The sequence below is a fragment of the Pezoporus wallicus genome, unplaced genomic scaffold (genome assembly GCF_028554395.1).
Source record: "Pezoporus wallicus isolate ANWC-B61680 ecotype Strahan unplaced genomic scaffold, APGP_CSIRO_Pwel_v1 contig_8006, whole genome shotgun sequence".
Classification (NCBI taxonomy): domain Eukaryota; kingdom Metazoa; phylum Chordata; class Aves; order Psittaciformes; family Psittacidae; genus Pezoporus; species Pezoporus wallicus.
This window is the reverse complement of record NW_026635487.1, coordinates 554,814-568,754: the sequence shown is the minus strand read 5'-3', so window position 1 is coordinate 568,754 and position 13,941 is coordinate 554,814. Positions and strand designations below refer to the sequence as shown.

Sequence of the window (13,941 nt, the reverse complement as noted above, 5' to 3'; positions counted from 1 at the left end):
TCTGTAACTCACTAATATAAGCCCTGTGTCACCAGTATACTCTATTTAGAGCATTTTGTGGCTTCACTTAGTTTTGACACTGCTGCAGAGCCATGTGTGGACCATATGGATACGTGGCCACAGTGCAGGTCTAATAGGTGGAGTAAAGTAGACTGAAGATTTGAATGTCATTTTGCAGATGTTTGCCTAATGCTGTTTGTGTTTTCTTTCCTTCCTATTACCAGGGCATTTGTATACTTGAGCAATCTGCTGTACCCGGTGCCTCTTATACACAGAGTAGCTGTTGTTAGTGAGAAGGGAGAAGTACGAGGATTTCTGCGAGTAGCAGTGCAAGCTATAGCAGGTGAGATACTCTGAGCTTTATGTTGCACCTCTCTGGTATGCTACAAATAGCTGCCCCTTCAAAAAATGGGCAAACAAATCAAACCTCTCTTTTCTATACTCAAGCCTGAATAATTTTAGTGTTGCGAAGAATACTTGTTCTTTATTATGAACTTGCTTTTGATTTTTTTCCATTGGTGTGAATCATATGGACCAAGCATGAATAAATCTGGAAGGAGATCAGAAGCTTTTAAAATGATGGTGTTGACCTCTGAAGTTTATATCTGGCAATTAATGTAGCACTGCTTTTGAAGACAGTGAAAGGGCTGACTACTGTCAGTAAGTCTAAAAGCTAAAAACCGAGTGAAGGTTTTCTTTCTGGCCTGCAGTATGAACATATTATAAAGAGAAATCAGCAGCAGTTTCCCATTTCATTGCCTCACTAAAATGTGTTTGGACTTAGAAGCTGCTTTAACATACTGTTTAATCACCAAGAATTACCAGCTTTTTAGAAGAGAAGGGTGGATACATGGGGATGGTAACTGCTTCATCCAGCTTTGAACTGCTGTTGTATGTGTGCCAGAGCTTAACTGTAGTCTGCTAGTCAGCAGCTAATAGACTTTTCCAGTATGAGGTGAGCTAGTTGAGTTTTACTGCTGGTAGTTAGCCATGTTGTGTCCGTGCTGGTGAGAGCACAGATGCTTCCCCTAATTTGTCCTTTCTAGCAGTGGCTAACTGCCAACATTTCTGTATTCTTTAGGTAGGGTAACCCTGGAAGTTTTGCTCTCCTTGGGAACATGTAATGAAATCTCAGCCTCTGAAGAAGTGTAAGAATAACTCTGGCAGGGACTAAACCAGCAAGTGAAATAAAATCTATTTAATGGGTACAAAAGTCCCATTTCTAGTTTGGTTTGGTCTCCTTAGCATTGACCAAATATTTCCAAATCAATACTCTATTTATCCATCCATATAAATAGAATACACCATGCCTAGTAGAAATTGAACTGGCGGCATCACCTGAAAGAAGGCCATGGCATTATTTGGTCTCTAAGCAAAGCTTTGGAACACATTCTGAATCATGGGATTTCTCTTGCAAGCATCTGTTTACTGTGGAAAAAATACCTGGTGTTTAAGCAGGCCTCATTGTTCCTCTGCACAAAGAAGAGGAGGTTAGATGGACAGGCTAAACAGACAGGACCACCCTTCAGACTTAAAAACATGCATTGATAACACTTGCTAGTGTTACTGCTTAGTTTATGGCTACAGAATTTTAGATGGCAGTTTAAATCAGTGTAAGTATCCACTTTCATGTTGGTCATTGCATTATGGGATGTTAATTTACCTCAGGTATAATAATCAGAAGTAAATAAATAATCAAATTCAGTATAAAGTTGTTTTGCATTCAAGATTCTTTAAAGTTAAGTATATTCATGATGCATCTTCAGAGCTTGTCTTGCTGTTTTCCCACACTTGATTTCACAGTGGACAGATTTCTGCTGTGATTCTTTCCACCACTTACTCTAATCTGATGTTGCCTGACTGGAACGAGGCCTCTTCTGCTTTATGGACTGGTTTCCATTGTAATCAGAGTTTCTATGTAGATAACTCTGAGGGTTTTTCCCTCTCCTCTCCCATCACTGTTTTTTCCTTTCTGTTTTTTTAGCTGATGAAGAAGCCCCAGATTATGGATCTGGCATTCGACAGTCTGGCACAGCTAAAATCTCATTTGATAATGAGTATTTTGATAAGGTAAGAAGTCTTAAAACTGAGTTAGGTTTCCTTGAGTGCAGTAGTTTGTGCTTCTAAAAAAGAATACTGTGGGGGAAGAAAGGGATGTCAGAACCAGTCTGTTACATGCCGCTTCATTTAATGTTTCAGAGTGATTTTTCTTCAGTTGCAATGACTCGCTCTGGGCTGTCATTGGAAGAATTAAGAATTGTGGAAGGGCAAGGACAGAATTCAGAGGTTACAACTCCTCCAGAGGAGATCAACAGAATGAATGAGCTGGGTAAGCAAGAAATATATAGTGGTTTTAGAGAACTGAAGGGAAATCTGGGACACTTTGGTCAGTGATAGGAAAGGGTTCTGAGTGTCCTTCAAGAATACAATAGATAGGGAGAGGTGTAACTGATGGGTTGCATGTGATACATGCTGGAGTTACTCGATTGAAGAACACTTGAAATGTACACAACCTGTTCCCAGGTGTTTAGATCTTTGATTATGAGCAAGTATTTTGGGCTTAAACAAAAAAGTGTGATGGGACTAAACTGGTCCTGAAGGGGTATTTTAAGAAAAGAAAGGGCAGAGTGGGAGGAGAAGAAGAAAAAAGTGGTTTCATGCGGGGTGTTTCTGTCTCCCTAAGACTTGAAGTCAGCCACTCTGGATGGGAAGATGACTATGGAAGGATTCACTGAGGAAATTGGTGATCACTTGAAACTGGGCAGTGTGTTTACCTTCCGTGTGACAGTGCTGCAGGCCAGCGGCATCCTTCCTGAATACGCAGATATTTTCTGCCAGTTCAAGTAAGAATTTGTCCTTATTTACGCTACCAAGTAAGGGTTTGATAGTGCAAATAATAGTGGGCAATGAGGGTCTGATGGAAAGCCTTTTGCATTGCTAGCAGTATGGTATGGAGGAGAAAAACACCTTGTCAGTTACTTGTCCTGTACGAACAGTACCTGCTTTGTGTTAGGACGGTGTTAGGGAATAAGGGTTTGCAGAAAGGAATCATGAGTCACAGTGGACTCTGCAGAGACTAGCTGTAGATATCTTCAGTTTTTGCTTTGTAATGGCTTTTAAGGTGGTATTTGATTATACACATGCTCAACTGGAATGATAGCTGTAAGATCCTTGAGTAACTCATTAGCTCTCAAGTAAGCGTGTTTTGGGTTAGTCCCTTATGAAAGGGAACGAAAATTAGCACTAATGGACAGAAAACAAGCACAGGATTTGTGGTTTCAAAGACTTTGGACTCAGCTCTGTAAAGTCCTAGCAGAAAAAATATAGGTTTCCTTTTAGTGTAGGGTTCACAGCACAGCAATCTTCACTAAATGGTTCTGTGGAGGTTTATTGTTGGGTTTTTATTTCTTTGTTTTTTTAAAGCTTTTTACATCGACACGATGAAGCTTTCTCAACAGAACCCCTCAAAAACAATGGTCGAGGGACTCCCCTTGGGTTTTACCATGTTCAGAATGTAAGTAAAACTTCACGTGAATAATAAGTGCCTGTTTTAGCACTGGGACTTGATTGTATTCTTATTATAATCATGAGAAGTGTATGGGAAAAGGGGGAAAGGGGAATATTAAGGACAGCAGGAGGAGTGATCAGGTGGATGATATAATCCCCAGCGGAGAAAGAAGAAAATACAGAATGATTATATGTGGCAGATTTAACTCTCCTGTTTCACCTCTACTTCCTGCCTTTGAATTCTCTGTTTCCTTCACAGGATGCTCAATGAAAGCAATTTAGAATTCAGGAAATAAAATCTGTGTGAATAGCAATGCTTATGGTCTCAGATGAACTGAATATATCTATTTTTATGAACTGTGTAATACTTCGGTAATGTGTAGCCTGATATTGAGGCTTTCATTTTCTCCTTTATCAGGGAGTAGAATGCCTAAACCAAAAAGGAAGTTCCTCTTTGTATGTCTCATTTTCTTTCCTTACTTTTCCTCCTAGATTGCTGTGGAAGTGACGGAATCATTTGTGGAGTACATCAAAACCAAGCCTATTGTGTTTGAAGTCTTTGGGCATTATCAGCAGCATCCTCTCCATCTGCAGGGACAGGATCTCAACAGGTATTGTTCGCTGTTCTGGCATAAAGGCTGTTAGTGATCGTGCTCAGGTGAGCTTTGCAGTGTGGGCAGTACTCTTTCATACTGCTGATATTGTATAGGCACACCCTCACAAACAGGATTCCTGAGTGAGGTGGGAAGAGAGCTGGAACCAGCCTATTTACCCAGTGTAGTATGTGTTGTTAGTGAGTGATGGAATTGTTCTGCCAGCTCAAACATGAAAAGCTGTTTTGCCAATACAGCTGTATCCACCCTGTTCTTAGAGGGTACAATATTGTACTCAGAACTAGAGTGGTGATCTCAGAGAGTTCTGGTAAACCTTAACAGTGCTCCAGGAGGCAGTGTGCTCTCAGGGCAAGTGGCCCGATGCATAAATGGCAGGTAACAAAAGAGGAGAGACAGACATTATGGGGGGAAAAAGGATTCTCAACCTCTTGACATCCTAATGCCAAAGTTGCTGAATTATTGGAATGGGGAAAGGACCCCTAGTGTCTAAGTCCTCAAAGCTTAAGAGAAGAGGCTGAGGAAGCAGGTGCTGATTTTAAAAGGAAATGCCAGCTGAGTCGTGGTCTTTCCCTTAAGTTATTTTGGGAGATGTCTGTTACCTGCTTAAATTTTCAGTTCAGAATAGGGGTAAAGTGGTTGGAAATTGTAAGTAATTTTGTACTGACAGCTAGCATTAATTAAGTTAGAATAGAAAAAGGGCATAAGTCAGTCTGAGACATGTGTTGGACCCACTTGTTTTCCTGGCAGGTGATACTTACCTGTCTTTGTGGGATGGTGAAAGACAAAAATGGGTGGAGGGACTGTAGTTGGTGTCCGTGTGTACATAGATGCCCATGTGTGTATTTGTATATATTGTTTATGTTTAGCTGCCTCTATATGGATAACTGTTTTCATTTCTCTATAGCCCTCCACAGCCTTCCCGAAGATTCTTCCCTCCCCCTATGCCACTCTCAAAGCCAGGTGAGAGCAGTTCTCTAACTCTGACATCACATGCCTGCTCCTGAAGGTTGTGGTGTATTCCTAAGCTATTCAGGACACCAAGAAATGTAAAGAGTGGACATTGCAAAGGGCACTGGAGCTGTCTTTGCTGGGTATCTTCCCTTTTATGTGTTCTTTTCAAGCTCCTCTTGCAGGAAGTGCTTCTTGGTTCATTAAAGGGTAGAGTTTCATTCCTGAAGAGTTGACCATCTTCCATGAGATCTGGCTATGGCTCTTTATGTGCTTACTGAGCACTTGAATGAAGATTTGCTTAGTCATTAACTGCTTCATCTTTTTGCTCTCTAACATTCTTGTGTAGTGGGTCAGTCTTATTGAAATGATCCTTGGTTTTCTTTGCTTATTTGTAATACTGCATGCTGAACTCTTGTGCCTTTTATATCATTTCACCTTTTAATTTCCTCCTTCTCCAGCTTTCTCTCACCTGCATATTTCTACCATCCTTTTTTTGTGTGTGTTCCATTCCCTTTGCAGACCATGAAAGAAAAATTGAGTTGATTAGGTATCTTATGTCTGGCTATGTAAACGTGCATGTGCTGAACACGCTATCCGAGCATGCCAACGTGCTTGCATCCTCTGCCGTGGCTGCTTTCCAGGATGGAGCTGACCAGCTGCCACCTTTTCTCTTTCTGCCTGTTCCCAGTTGTCAGAGTGAGCGGGCTCCTAAACGAGATGGTTAGTAGCCAAACTTGATCTATGGTAGATGTAGAAGTAGTTCCACAACGTGCTCCAAAATTCCTTCTTCCTTTACTGTGTAGTATTCTTGGGACTAGAAACTGCCATGGTTGTAGTCATGGAAAGAGGATGCTGTGCTTAAGTTTAGGGCTGTTCTAGAGAGAACCTTATAGTGAGTCTATAAACTCCACTGTGCTAGGCTTCACAGATTTTTCTGTGTCGCTGGATCTCTGCCCTGAAACTTCCTGGATCTTTGGGTGTATTTATGTATTCTGTACATAGTTTTGTGATACTGGGATGAGAAATGCTATATATGAAAAACCAGCTATCTGTAGAGGAAATGTTCTGCTGTGTTCTGTATAGGTTTGCTTTTTTTTGTCTTCTTTTTGCCACTAATAATGCTGTTCCTCACAATAAAATAAACAAGCAAGCAAGGAGAAAAACCCAGCCCACCCACTGGTTATTAACTGTGCCAGAGCAAGTCCATGAGAACTTCTAGAACTGGCTTTCATGTTTAATTAAATATGTCTTTCTGTTGTCTTTCTCTTCTGGTGCTTTTGAGTTTCTTTGCTCAGCGGTAAACTTGAGTGACTTGTGTGTTTGTTCCTCTGTCTATCAACGGCAGAGTCCAGCTGTAATGAGGTCACATGCTATATGATATGATGGGTATAAGAGAGTGACTACCATGAGTAATGAATGGGAAGAGTAAATGGTGACGCTGAAGCTTGCTACCTAGCATGATGGAGTTGTGGTACTGTAAATAACTGATAATAATAAAATCTGTCTCTCCGAGGAAGCTACTATTTTACCCAGAAAAGAAGCAGAATTCTTTATTATTATTATTACTTTTTAGAAGGGACTACACATGCACATTGTCAGGGACCTTTTCCTCACTGGGGACTGTTCTGCCCTTCCAGTGCATGGAAAGTTCAGTCATGGTGGAAGCTGAAGGATACATATTGTTGTGAAGATATGAGAACCTAAAGAACACTTGAACAGGGAAGAATGGGGCTTGAGGGTCTGGAAGGGAGAATAATTATTTGGCTTAATAAAAGCAATGAGATGCATATGTGAAAGGAGGAAAAAATAGAAAATCAATTGCAGAGTTACACAAGTACCAGTCACAGTGCACAGGAACTAAGCTTTTAGTATGTTCCCATTTATAAGAATGAGTGAACAGATAAGTCATGTAATGATAGCTAAAAGTTGTGGTGTAAGTGTGTGTGAAGGAATATCAGGTTGTTTCTAGGTTTTCAGATACCCCATTCAGTTTTTTAACATGGTTTATCCCTGTGTTTGCATGAAAGGAATTAGAAAGGATCTGGCAGGAGTAATCGCTAGTACCAAAACATAAGGAGCTCAGAGACATACTTTGGCAGGATTATGGCTCTGGAATAAGTCTTGTTCAGCCTTTTTGTATACGCATTATCTAAACTGGCACAGGAGTCGAGCAGTTTGTAACATGGAGAGGACTGAAGCTTTAAGTTCCTGATTTTCTTTTTCTTCCTCCCCCTTTCCTTGTGTGTAGAAGGAAAATGTACTTCATGGGTGAGTACTGTTGCAGATGAGCAGACCTAAGCAATTCTAAATCACCATTAAGCCAAAAAGTAACTGATGCACATTTGGAAACCTCTTTTTCTGTGGATCTAGGAAGACTGCATATTTCTACAAGCTTTTTGGATACACTTTTGATTCATTATTTAACCTTTTTCCTTTACTAATTCAGATTTAAAAACCAACACTTTGCTAAATAATGATTGCTGTAAGCAATCATTTTCATGGAAAAAGATGTGGTCTGCACATGTATATAGGATCTAGGATCACTGTAATGAGCCCTTGGGTAAGCTTCTATTGTTCAGTCTTTGTAAATACATTTTTTCTTTCATTTCTTTCTTTAAGTGCCAGCTACAAAGCTCAATCCTCTGAGCAAACACAGCTTGGGCCAGAGTGTGAGCAAGTACGACCTCCTCGTGTGGTTTGAGATCAGTGAATTGGAGCCAACAGGAGAGTAAGTCCAATATTCATCTTTTATGCTTCTTAAGAACAGTGATTGATGGGAGTTTGATCTTTTACCCTTTGTTCCCCTCACACCAGGCTCATGTTTAGCAGTTGTTATCGGGCAGTGGCCTGGCTGGTTTGTAGTTACTGGGTGTGAATTCAGCTGGCATTTATTGCCCCCATTGGAAAGGACTGAAGGGGTAGAATGATCTTTCATGATCCTGCCACTTTGAAAAGCCCCATGCACACCAGCTGAGCAGGTGCTGGGGAAACTTACCCTACTTAGGCCATGAGTTCAGATTCTTTGGGTCACTAGAAACTTTATGCTTCAGGCCCTATTTTATGTTCACCTCTGCTACAGAGAAGGGTTTTTCCTGACAGGTCCTTACGGATTATGTTGAAAGCAAGTTCCACAGAGTTATGCAGAAGTAATGGAAATACAGTGTATGATACTTCTATATTTCACTGATACAGTGGTGCAATAGAGTCCAGTCTGGGAGTCAGTAGAAACACTCTTGTTTCTTCAGTTATTATATTGAGGATGCAGAGTAAATTTGCTATGCTAAAGCGTATCTTTCCTGCCTCTTGATTTCACTGTCTCACACAGGTATATTCCTGCTATTGTGGACCACACTGGAGGCCTGCCCTGTCAAGGGACATTCCTGCTTCACCAGGTACTAATGAAGGCTGTAGAACAGCAAGTTTCACCTGAGAAGGCTTATGACTGGATTTTGCATCTTTCATGTCTTCTTCTGTCCCACGCAGCTGTCTAATGATAGCTGTAGGGTCAGTCATCTTTCAGTCTGTAGTTAGCATGTTAACTTTGGGCTATGAGGAGAATATGTTTGGCCCCTAGTCTGTTGCTTATCATTCCACTCATGAAAGATTAAAGCCTTTTAGAAAGCAGGAACCTTTGGGACCAGAACCTTTTGTGCCCTCAGAGTTCTCCAACATCTCTAGCAAGGCCACAGAAGGATGACATGGACTCAGCTTTCATTGATTCTTTCTCACTGCATGTGGCTATGAGACAGTTCTGCAAAGTGACCAAGTCTCAGTGCATTTTAAATGCCTCTAATAATCCTTAAGAATAATTTGTCTTTAGCTGGATTCTAAAGATAATCCTAGTTAAATATCGTTTATGGGTTTATGTTAGGGTTTTTCTACTCTCACATTCTCAGGTCCTTTCATAGAATCACAGAATCCTAAGGGTTGGAAAGGACCTTAAAAGATGATCTAGTCCAACCCTCCTGCAAGAGCAGGGTAACCTAGACTACATCACACAGGAACTTATCCAGGCAGGCCTTGAATATCTCCAACGTAGGAGACTCTACAACCCCCCTGGGCAACCTGTTCCAGTGATCTGTCACTCTCGCAGTAAAGAAAATTTTCCTGATGTTCACATGGAACCTCCTATGCTCCAGTTTGCACCCATTGCCCCTTGTCCTGTCACTGGACATCACTGAAAAAAACCCTAGCTCCATCATCCTGACACTCACCCTTTACATATTTGTAAACATTGATGAGGTCACCCCTCAGTCTCCTCTTCTCCAAGCTAAAGAGTCCCAGCTCCCTCAGCCTCTCCTCGTAAGAGAGATGTTCCATTCCCTTAATCATCTTCATGGCTCTGCGCTGGACTCTTTCAAGCAATTCCCTGTCCTTCTTGAACTGAGGGGCCCAGAACTGGACACAATATTCCAGATGCGGCCTCACCAAGGCAGAGTAGAGGGGGAGGAGAACCTCTCTTGACCTACTAACCACACCCTTTCTAATGCACCCTAGGATGTCATTGGCCTTCTTGGCCACAAGGGCACATTGCTGGCTCATGGTCATCCTCCTATCCACCAGGACCCCCAGGTCCCTTTCCCCTTCACTACTATCCAGCAGGTCAGCCCCCAACCTGTACTCGTACATGGGGCTGTTCTTCCCCAGATGCAAGACTCTCCACTTGCCCTTGTTGAATTTCATCAAGTTCCTCTCTGCCCAACTCTCCAGCCTGTCCAGGTCTCGCTGAATGGCAACACAGCCCTCTGGTGTGTCAGCCACTCCTCCCAGTTTAGGATCATCAGTGAACCTGCTGAGGGTGCATTCAGTTCCCTCATCCAGGTCGTTGATGAAAATATTGAACAGCACTGGTCCCAGCACCGACCCCTGAGGGACTCCACTAGGCACAGACCTCCAGCTAGATTCTGCCCCATTGACCGCAACTCTCTGCCTTCTTCCTTCCAACCAGTTCTTGATCCACCTCACTACCTGATCATCAAGCCCACACTTCCTTAGCTTATCTATGAGGATGCTGTGGGAGACAGTATCAAATGCCTTACTGAAATCAAGAAAAACCACATCTACCACTCTACCATCATCCATCCACCTAGTTACTTGCTCATAGAAGGCTATAAGGTTGGTCAAACATGACTTCCCCTTGGTAAAGCCATGTTGGCTGCTCTTAATGACCCCCTCATCCTTGATATATCTAGAGATGGTGTCAAGAATAAGGTGTTCCATCACCTTCCCAGGGATGGAGGTAAGGCTGACCGGTCTATAATTACCCGGGTGGTAGAGTTTCATAGAGTTTACCTGTGATTTGCATTTCTTCTCTGTTTTTTAAACAGTAGGAACAGTTCTTATAGGTTAGAAATAATGGCCATGTTCTAATAATGTCCTTATTAAAAATGAATAAAAATACTAGTTCTATATTTACTAGTGTCTTCATCAGTTACTTGCAGTTCCAACCTTCTTCCCAGCTATCACAGAGTTTTATTGAATTATGGCTTGTAACAGATACATGTAACAAAGGAGGAGAATGTCTACATGAGTGGTTGCTTTTTTCTAGTAACTTCTTTTGGTGAATACAGTTGTTGTTTTGATGTATATACTTTAATATAAGTATATAACCTCACATTAATGAAGTATTTGGGTTTTTTAGGTGGTCAATTCTGATATATCCCAGGGACAACACACATCTTTGAGAGAATAGCAGCAATTTCAGGACTGTTTTATGTTAAAAAAACTGCCTTTGTGGAATGAGAGAAGTGTTACTTCTGTTACATATGAGAATATAATGTTCCTCTTCAGTTAATTGTAGGGCTATGAAGTGCATAGGTGCTTGTTCACAGTTACAGGCTAATTTAAATGATCCTATTTGCTTCGTTTTTGTAGTATAAGTGCTAAATAGATGATGTTTGTGTTTGTGTGTGTGTGAATACTTAATCAGCTTGTTGGTTTTGAACTCTACCAGGGAATCCAGCGCAGAATCACAGTCACCATTATCCATGAGAAGGGCAGTGAGTTGCATTGGAAAGACGTGCGAGAGCTGGTTGTTGGTGAGTCTGTTGTTTTGCATGTTGCTATGGAAGGAAGAAAAAGCACTAATGGTAGTTTGTCTTTGTATCAGATTCTGTCATCTTTATGGCTATTGGCTGTGAGAGGAGGCTTTTGAAAAGGATCCAGAGGAAAAACTAAGTTTTGCCATTTCCACCCACAGTTGCTTGTTAATCACATAGTCTGTAATGATCCCTGAGAAAACAAAGTCTTTCTGTGTTTAAGATTTAAATTCATCCCCCTCCTACCTTTTCCAGGGCGTATAAGAAATAAAGCAGAGGTAGATGAAGCTGCTGTGGATGCTATTCTGTCTTTGAATATTATCTCTGCAAAATACCTGAAGTCCTCTCACAGCTCCAATAGGTAAGTGAATAAAGTGAGCACTCTGGCAGGGATCTAAAATTTCTTTGACCTCTAATTTATTGTCAGGATGTCTGGAAAGCTGGGAATGTTGCTAATTATTTACTGTAGAATTCCATAGGCACAGGGTGTTGAAATGGAGAATGAATGTTCCCATATACTCTTGCTAAGGCTGAATTCCATTGGTCTGTGTGGAGGGTTTCTAATGCATTTGAATTACTTCCCATGTGTAAGCACCATAAAGGGAGGATGGAAAGGAACAGCTTAAGGGAGTCTCAGAATTTAACCCAGAACTTTTAAACTGACACTGAGGTTTGTTGCTCGAATACAGCATTGAAGTACAGGGGCGATCTTGGGAGTATGCTTATGGAATTGTACATACCTGTATTATTCCTGGAGCAAGCTTGTGACATTTTGAGCAAGAGCCATGCTTTGTAAATTAAACTTCATAATTTGTGGATTTATACACATGTATCACAAATTGACTGCGGTCCTAATAAGGAGGGGGCTCTTCTCCATGTATCTGCAATAATGTGGGCAGCAGCATGGCCCCTATCTGTGAGGTTTCTTGCTGCTGTCTCATTAGGTTGTGTTGCTGTATAGATCAGTCAGACTCCACATTGTTTTGCTTCAGTGTCTGCAACAAAGGGCAGGGAAGCGGAATGCTGCGTTGCCAGCACAGCCTCTCCCTGCTCTGACATCAGCCAAGTCACTTGACCTCTCCTGGCTCTGTTTAGCTGGTGCAAAGCAGGAATATCTCTGAAATTGAACTCTGAATGAGGGTGTCTGAAGGGGAGGGGGTTGTTTTGGAGCCCATCTCTGCTGCAGCTGCTGAATGCTGCAGGCAGTATCCTGCTAGGCACCAAAATGGCTTCTTCCCTCTCCATTAGAGGCTTGGACTTTGAAATTCCACTGCAATATTAAAGGTGGAATCAGGATGCTGCTCCTACAGCTGAATGTCCTCCTGCCACCTAGTGTCTGTAAACACAGACAGTGACAGGGATTAGCAGTTACTCTTTGCCTCCCACCGAGAAGTGGGTATTTTATATTTAGTGTGTTTGGATTAATGGATCAGTATAACTGGAACATTGCTGGTTTCAAGTCCGATTCTCTTGCATCTGCAGTTGGCAAGCTCTGTACTTCTGTTCTCTCACAGTTTAAAGGAATTCCTGTATAGCTCTGGAGTTTTCTATTAGATGGACCACTTGGGTGAAGGATGAGTGTCAGTGAGATGAAGCTGTTGACTACATCTTACCAAAACACCAAGGTTTATTTGTGGGACGAGTGTATGGCAGGGTGGCGGAGTGGGACTGAAGCCCCAGTAAAGGATTGTGTGTGTTTTGTGTTTGCTCATTGTCTGCAGACTTGTTTTCTGGTTGGTGTGGGTTTTTTGTTTGATTGGTTTTAAGTCCGCTTACTCTGTTCCTCTCAGCTGTTGCTTTTCTGTTCTGCTGTTGGCTGGACTAACTGAAGCTCTTTTCATGTTTTCACAGGCTCTTTCTTGATAAGGATATGCCTAGGTATTTTCTGTTTGCTTGCTTTGTACATAAAGCATTCTATTTTCAGGAAGCTTTATGCCCCATTTGTGTTGCTGCCAATTCCCTTTTAGCTTTTACTAATTTCTGTTAGCACTCCTCTTAGCTCTTGCAGAAGTAGTATACCTCCTCCTCCTTTGTGTCCGGGGTTTATTCAGGTGCAATTTAGTGGGGCAAACTTTCCTTTACATGGAAGAGACAGCTTCCTTTGAGTCTTTCTGATTCTCAAAATGTGCTGTCAGAATATAGTCCCTGTTTGTAGTCCTTGCCATTTTCTTCCTTTGTTCTGTGTAAAAGAACTAAATTTGGATTTCTTTTCTGCCTCTGACTCTAATTCTTGCTGTGTTTGAAGTACCAAGTCAAGGCCAGAATGATTGGGTTACTTGAAATTCCAGCTCAGAATTGCATGGAACAAAAAGCAGTGGCTGCCATGTGACTGTCATTCAACCTCTGTTCTTAGGTTGGATTTGCATCTGAAATTTAACCATGTGGCTGCTACTTCTTAGTTTACCAGTTGGCAGAGAAGCGAGACATGTAGTAGCTGCTCAGACTGCATCCCTTTTTCACCTTCCAGATTGGGTCAGAGCCAAGCATTCTGGCTGCACAATCTGGGGCAATTTGCACTCTTTCCATGTTCTGCCTCTTTGAAAAAGAGAAGACTTCATCTTCAGTGTTCTCAATTCACCACGAATGCTAAAATCCACCTAAAAATCAGTTCTAACTATACACTTGGGCCTTTAACCTGCTTCTCCCGTTTTCCATGCTTTGCTTGTTCTGTGTTACATTTTCCCCCTGTGCTATTGACTGTGCTAAAAGAAACTTGCTCACTTCTGTTTGTTGTCTCCCTCTACAACTATTCTAGCAAGTTCTGGTTTGGGCAGGCAAGACTGTGTGTTTAACTTTCTGGCTAGACAGAATCCAGTGGAGTGATTGTCTTG

At 41.7% G+C, this 13,941-nt stretch overlaps 1 protein-coding gene across 9 annotated transcripts in view; it reads left to right on the top strand.

Moving 5' to 3' along the window:
• Positions 1–13,941, top strand: part of KIF1B (kinesin family member 1B) — a 95,307-nt gene that overhangs the window by 68,241 nt on the left and 13,125 nt on the right. For all 9 annotated transcript variants that reach the window (XM_057431707.1, XM_057431684.1, XM_057431643.1 and 6 more), the window contains 11 exons: positions 225–343; positions 1,985–2,070; positions 2,200–2,329; positions 2,684–2,843; positions 3,424–3,514; positions 4,000–4,118; positions 5,026–5,081; positions 7,692–7,800; positions 8,398–8,464; positions 11,026–11,110; positions 11,366–11,471. In XM_057431707.1, the coding sequence (XP_057287690.1) occupies positions 225–343; positions 1,985–2,070; positions 2,200–2,329; positions 2,684–2,843; positions 3,424–3,514; positions 4,000–4,118; positions 5,026–5,081; positions 7,692–7,800; positions 8,398–8,464; positions 11,026–11,110; positions 11,366–11,471 (1,128 nt within the window). The remainder of the gene's footprint in view (positions 1–224; positions 344–1,984; positions 2,071–2,199; positions 2,330–2,683; positions 2,844–3,423; positions 3,515–3,999; positions 4,119–5,025; positions 5,082–7,691; positions 7,801–8,397; positions 8,465–11,025; positions 11,111–11,365; positions 11,472–13,941) is intronic.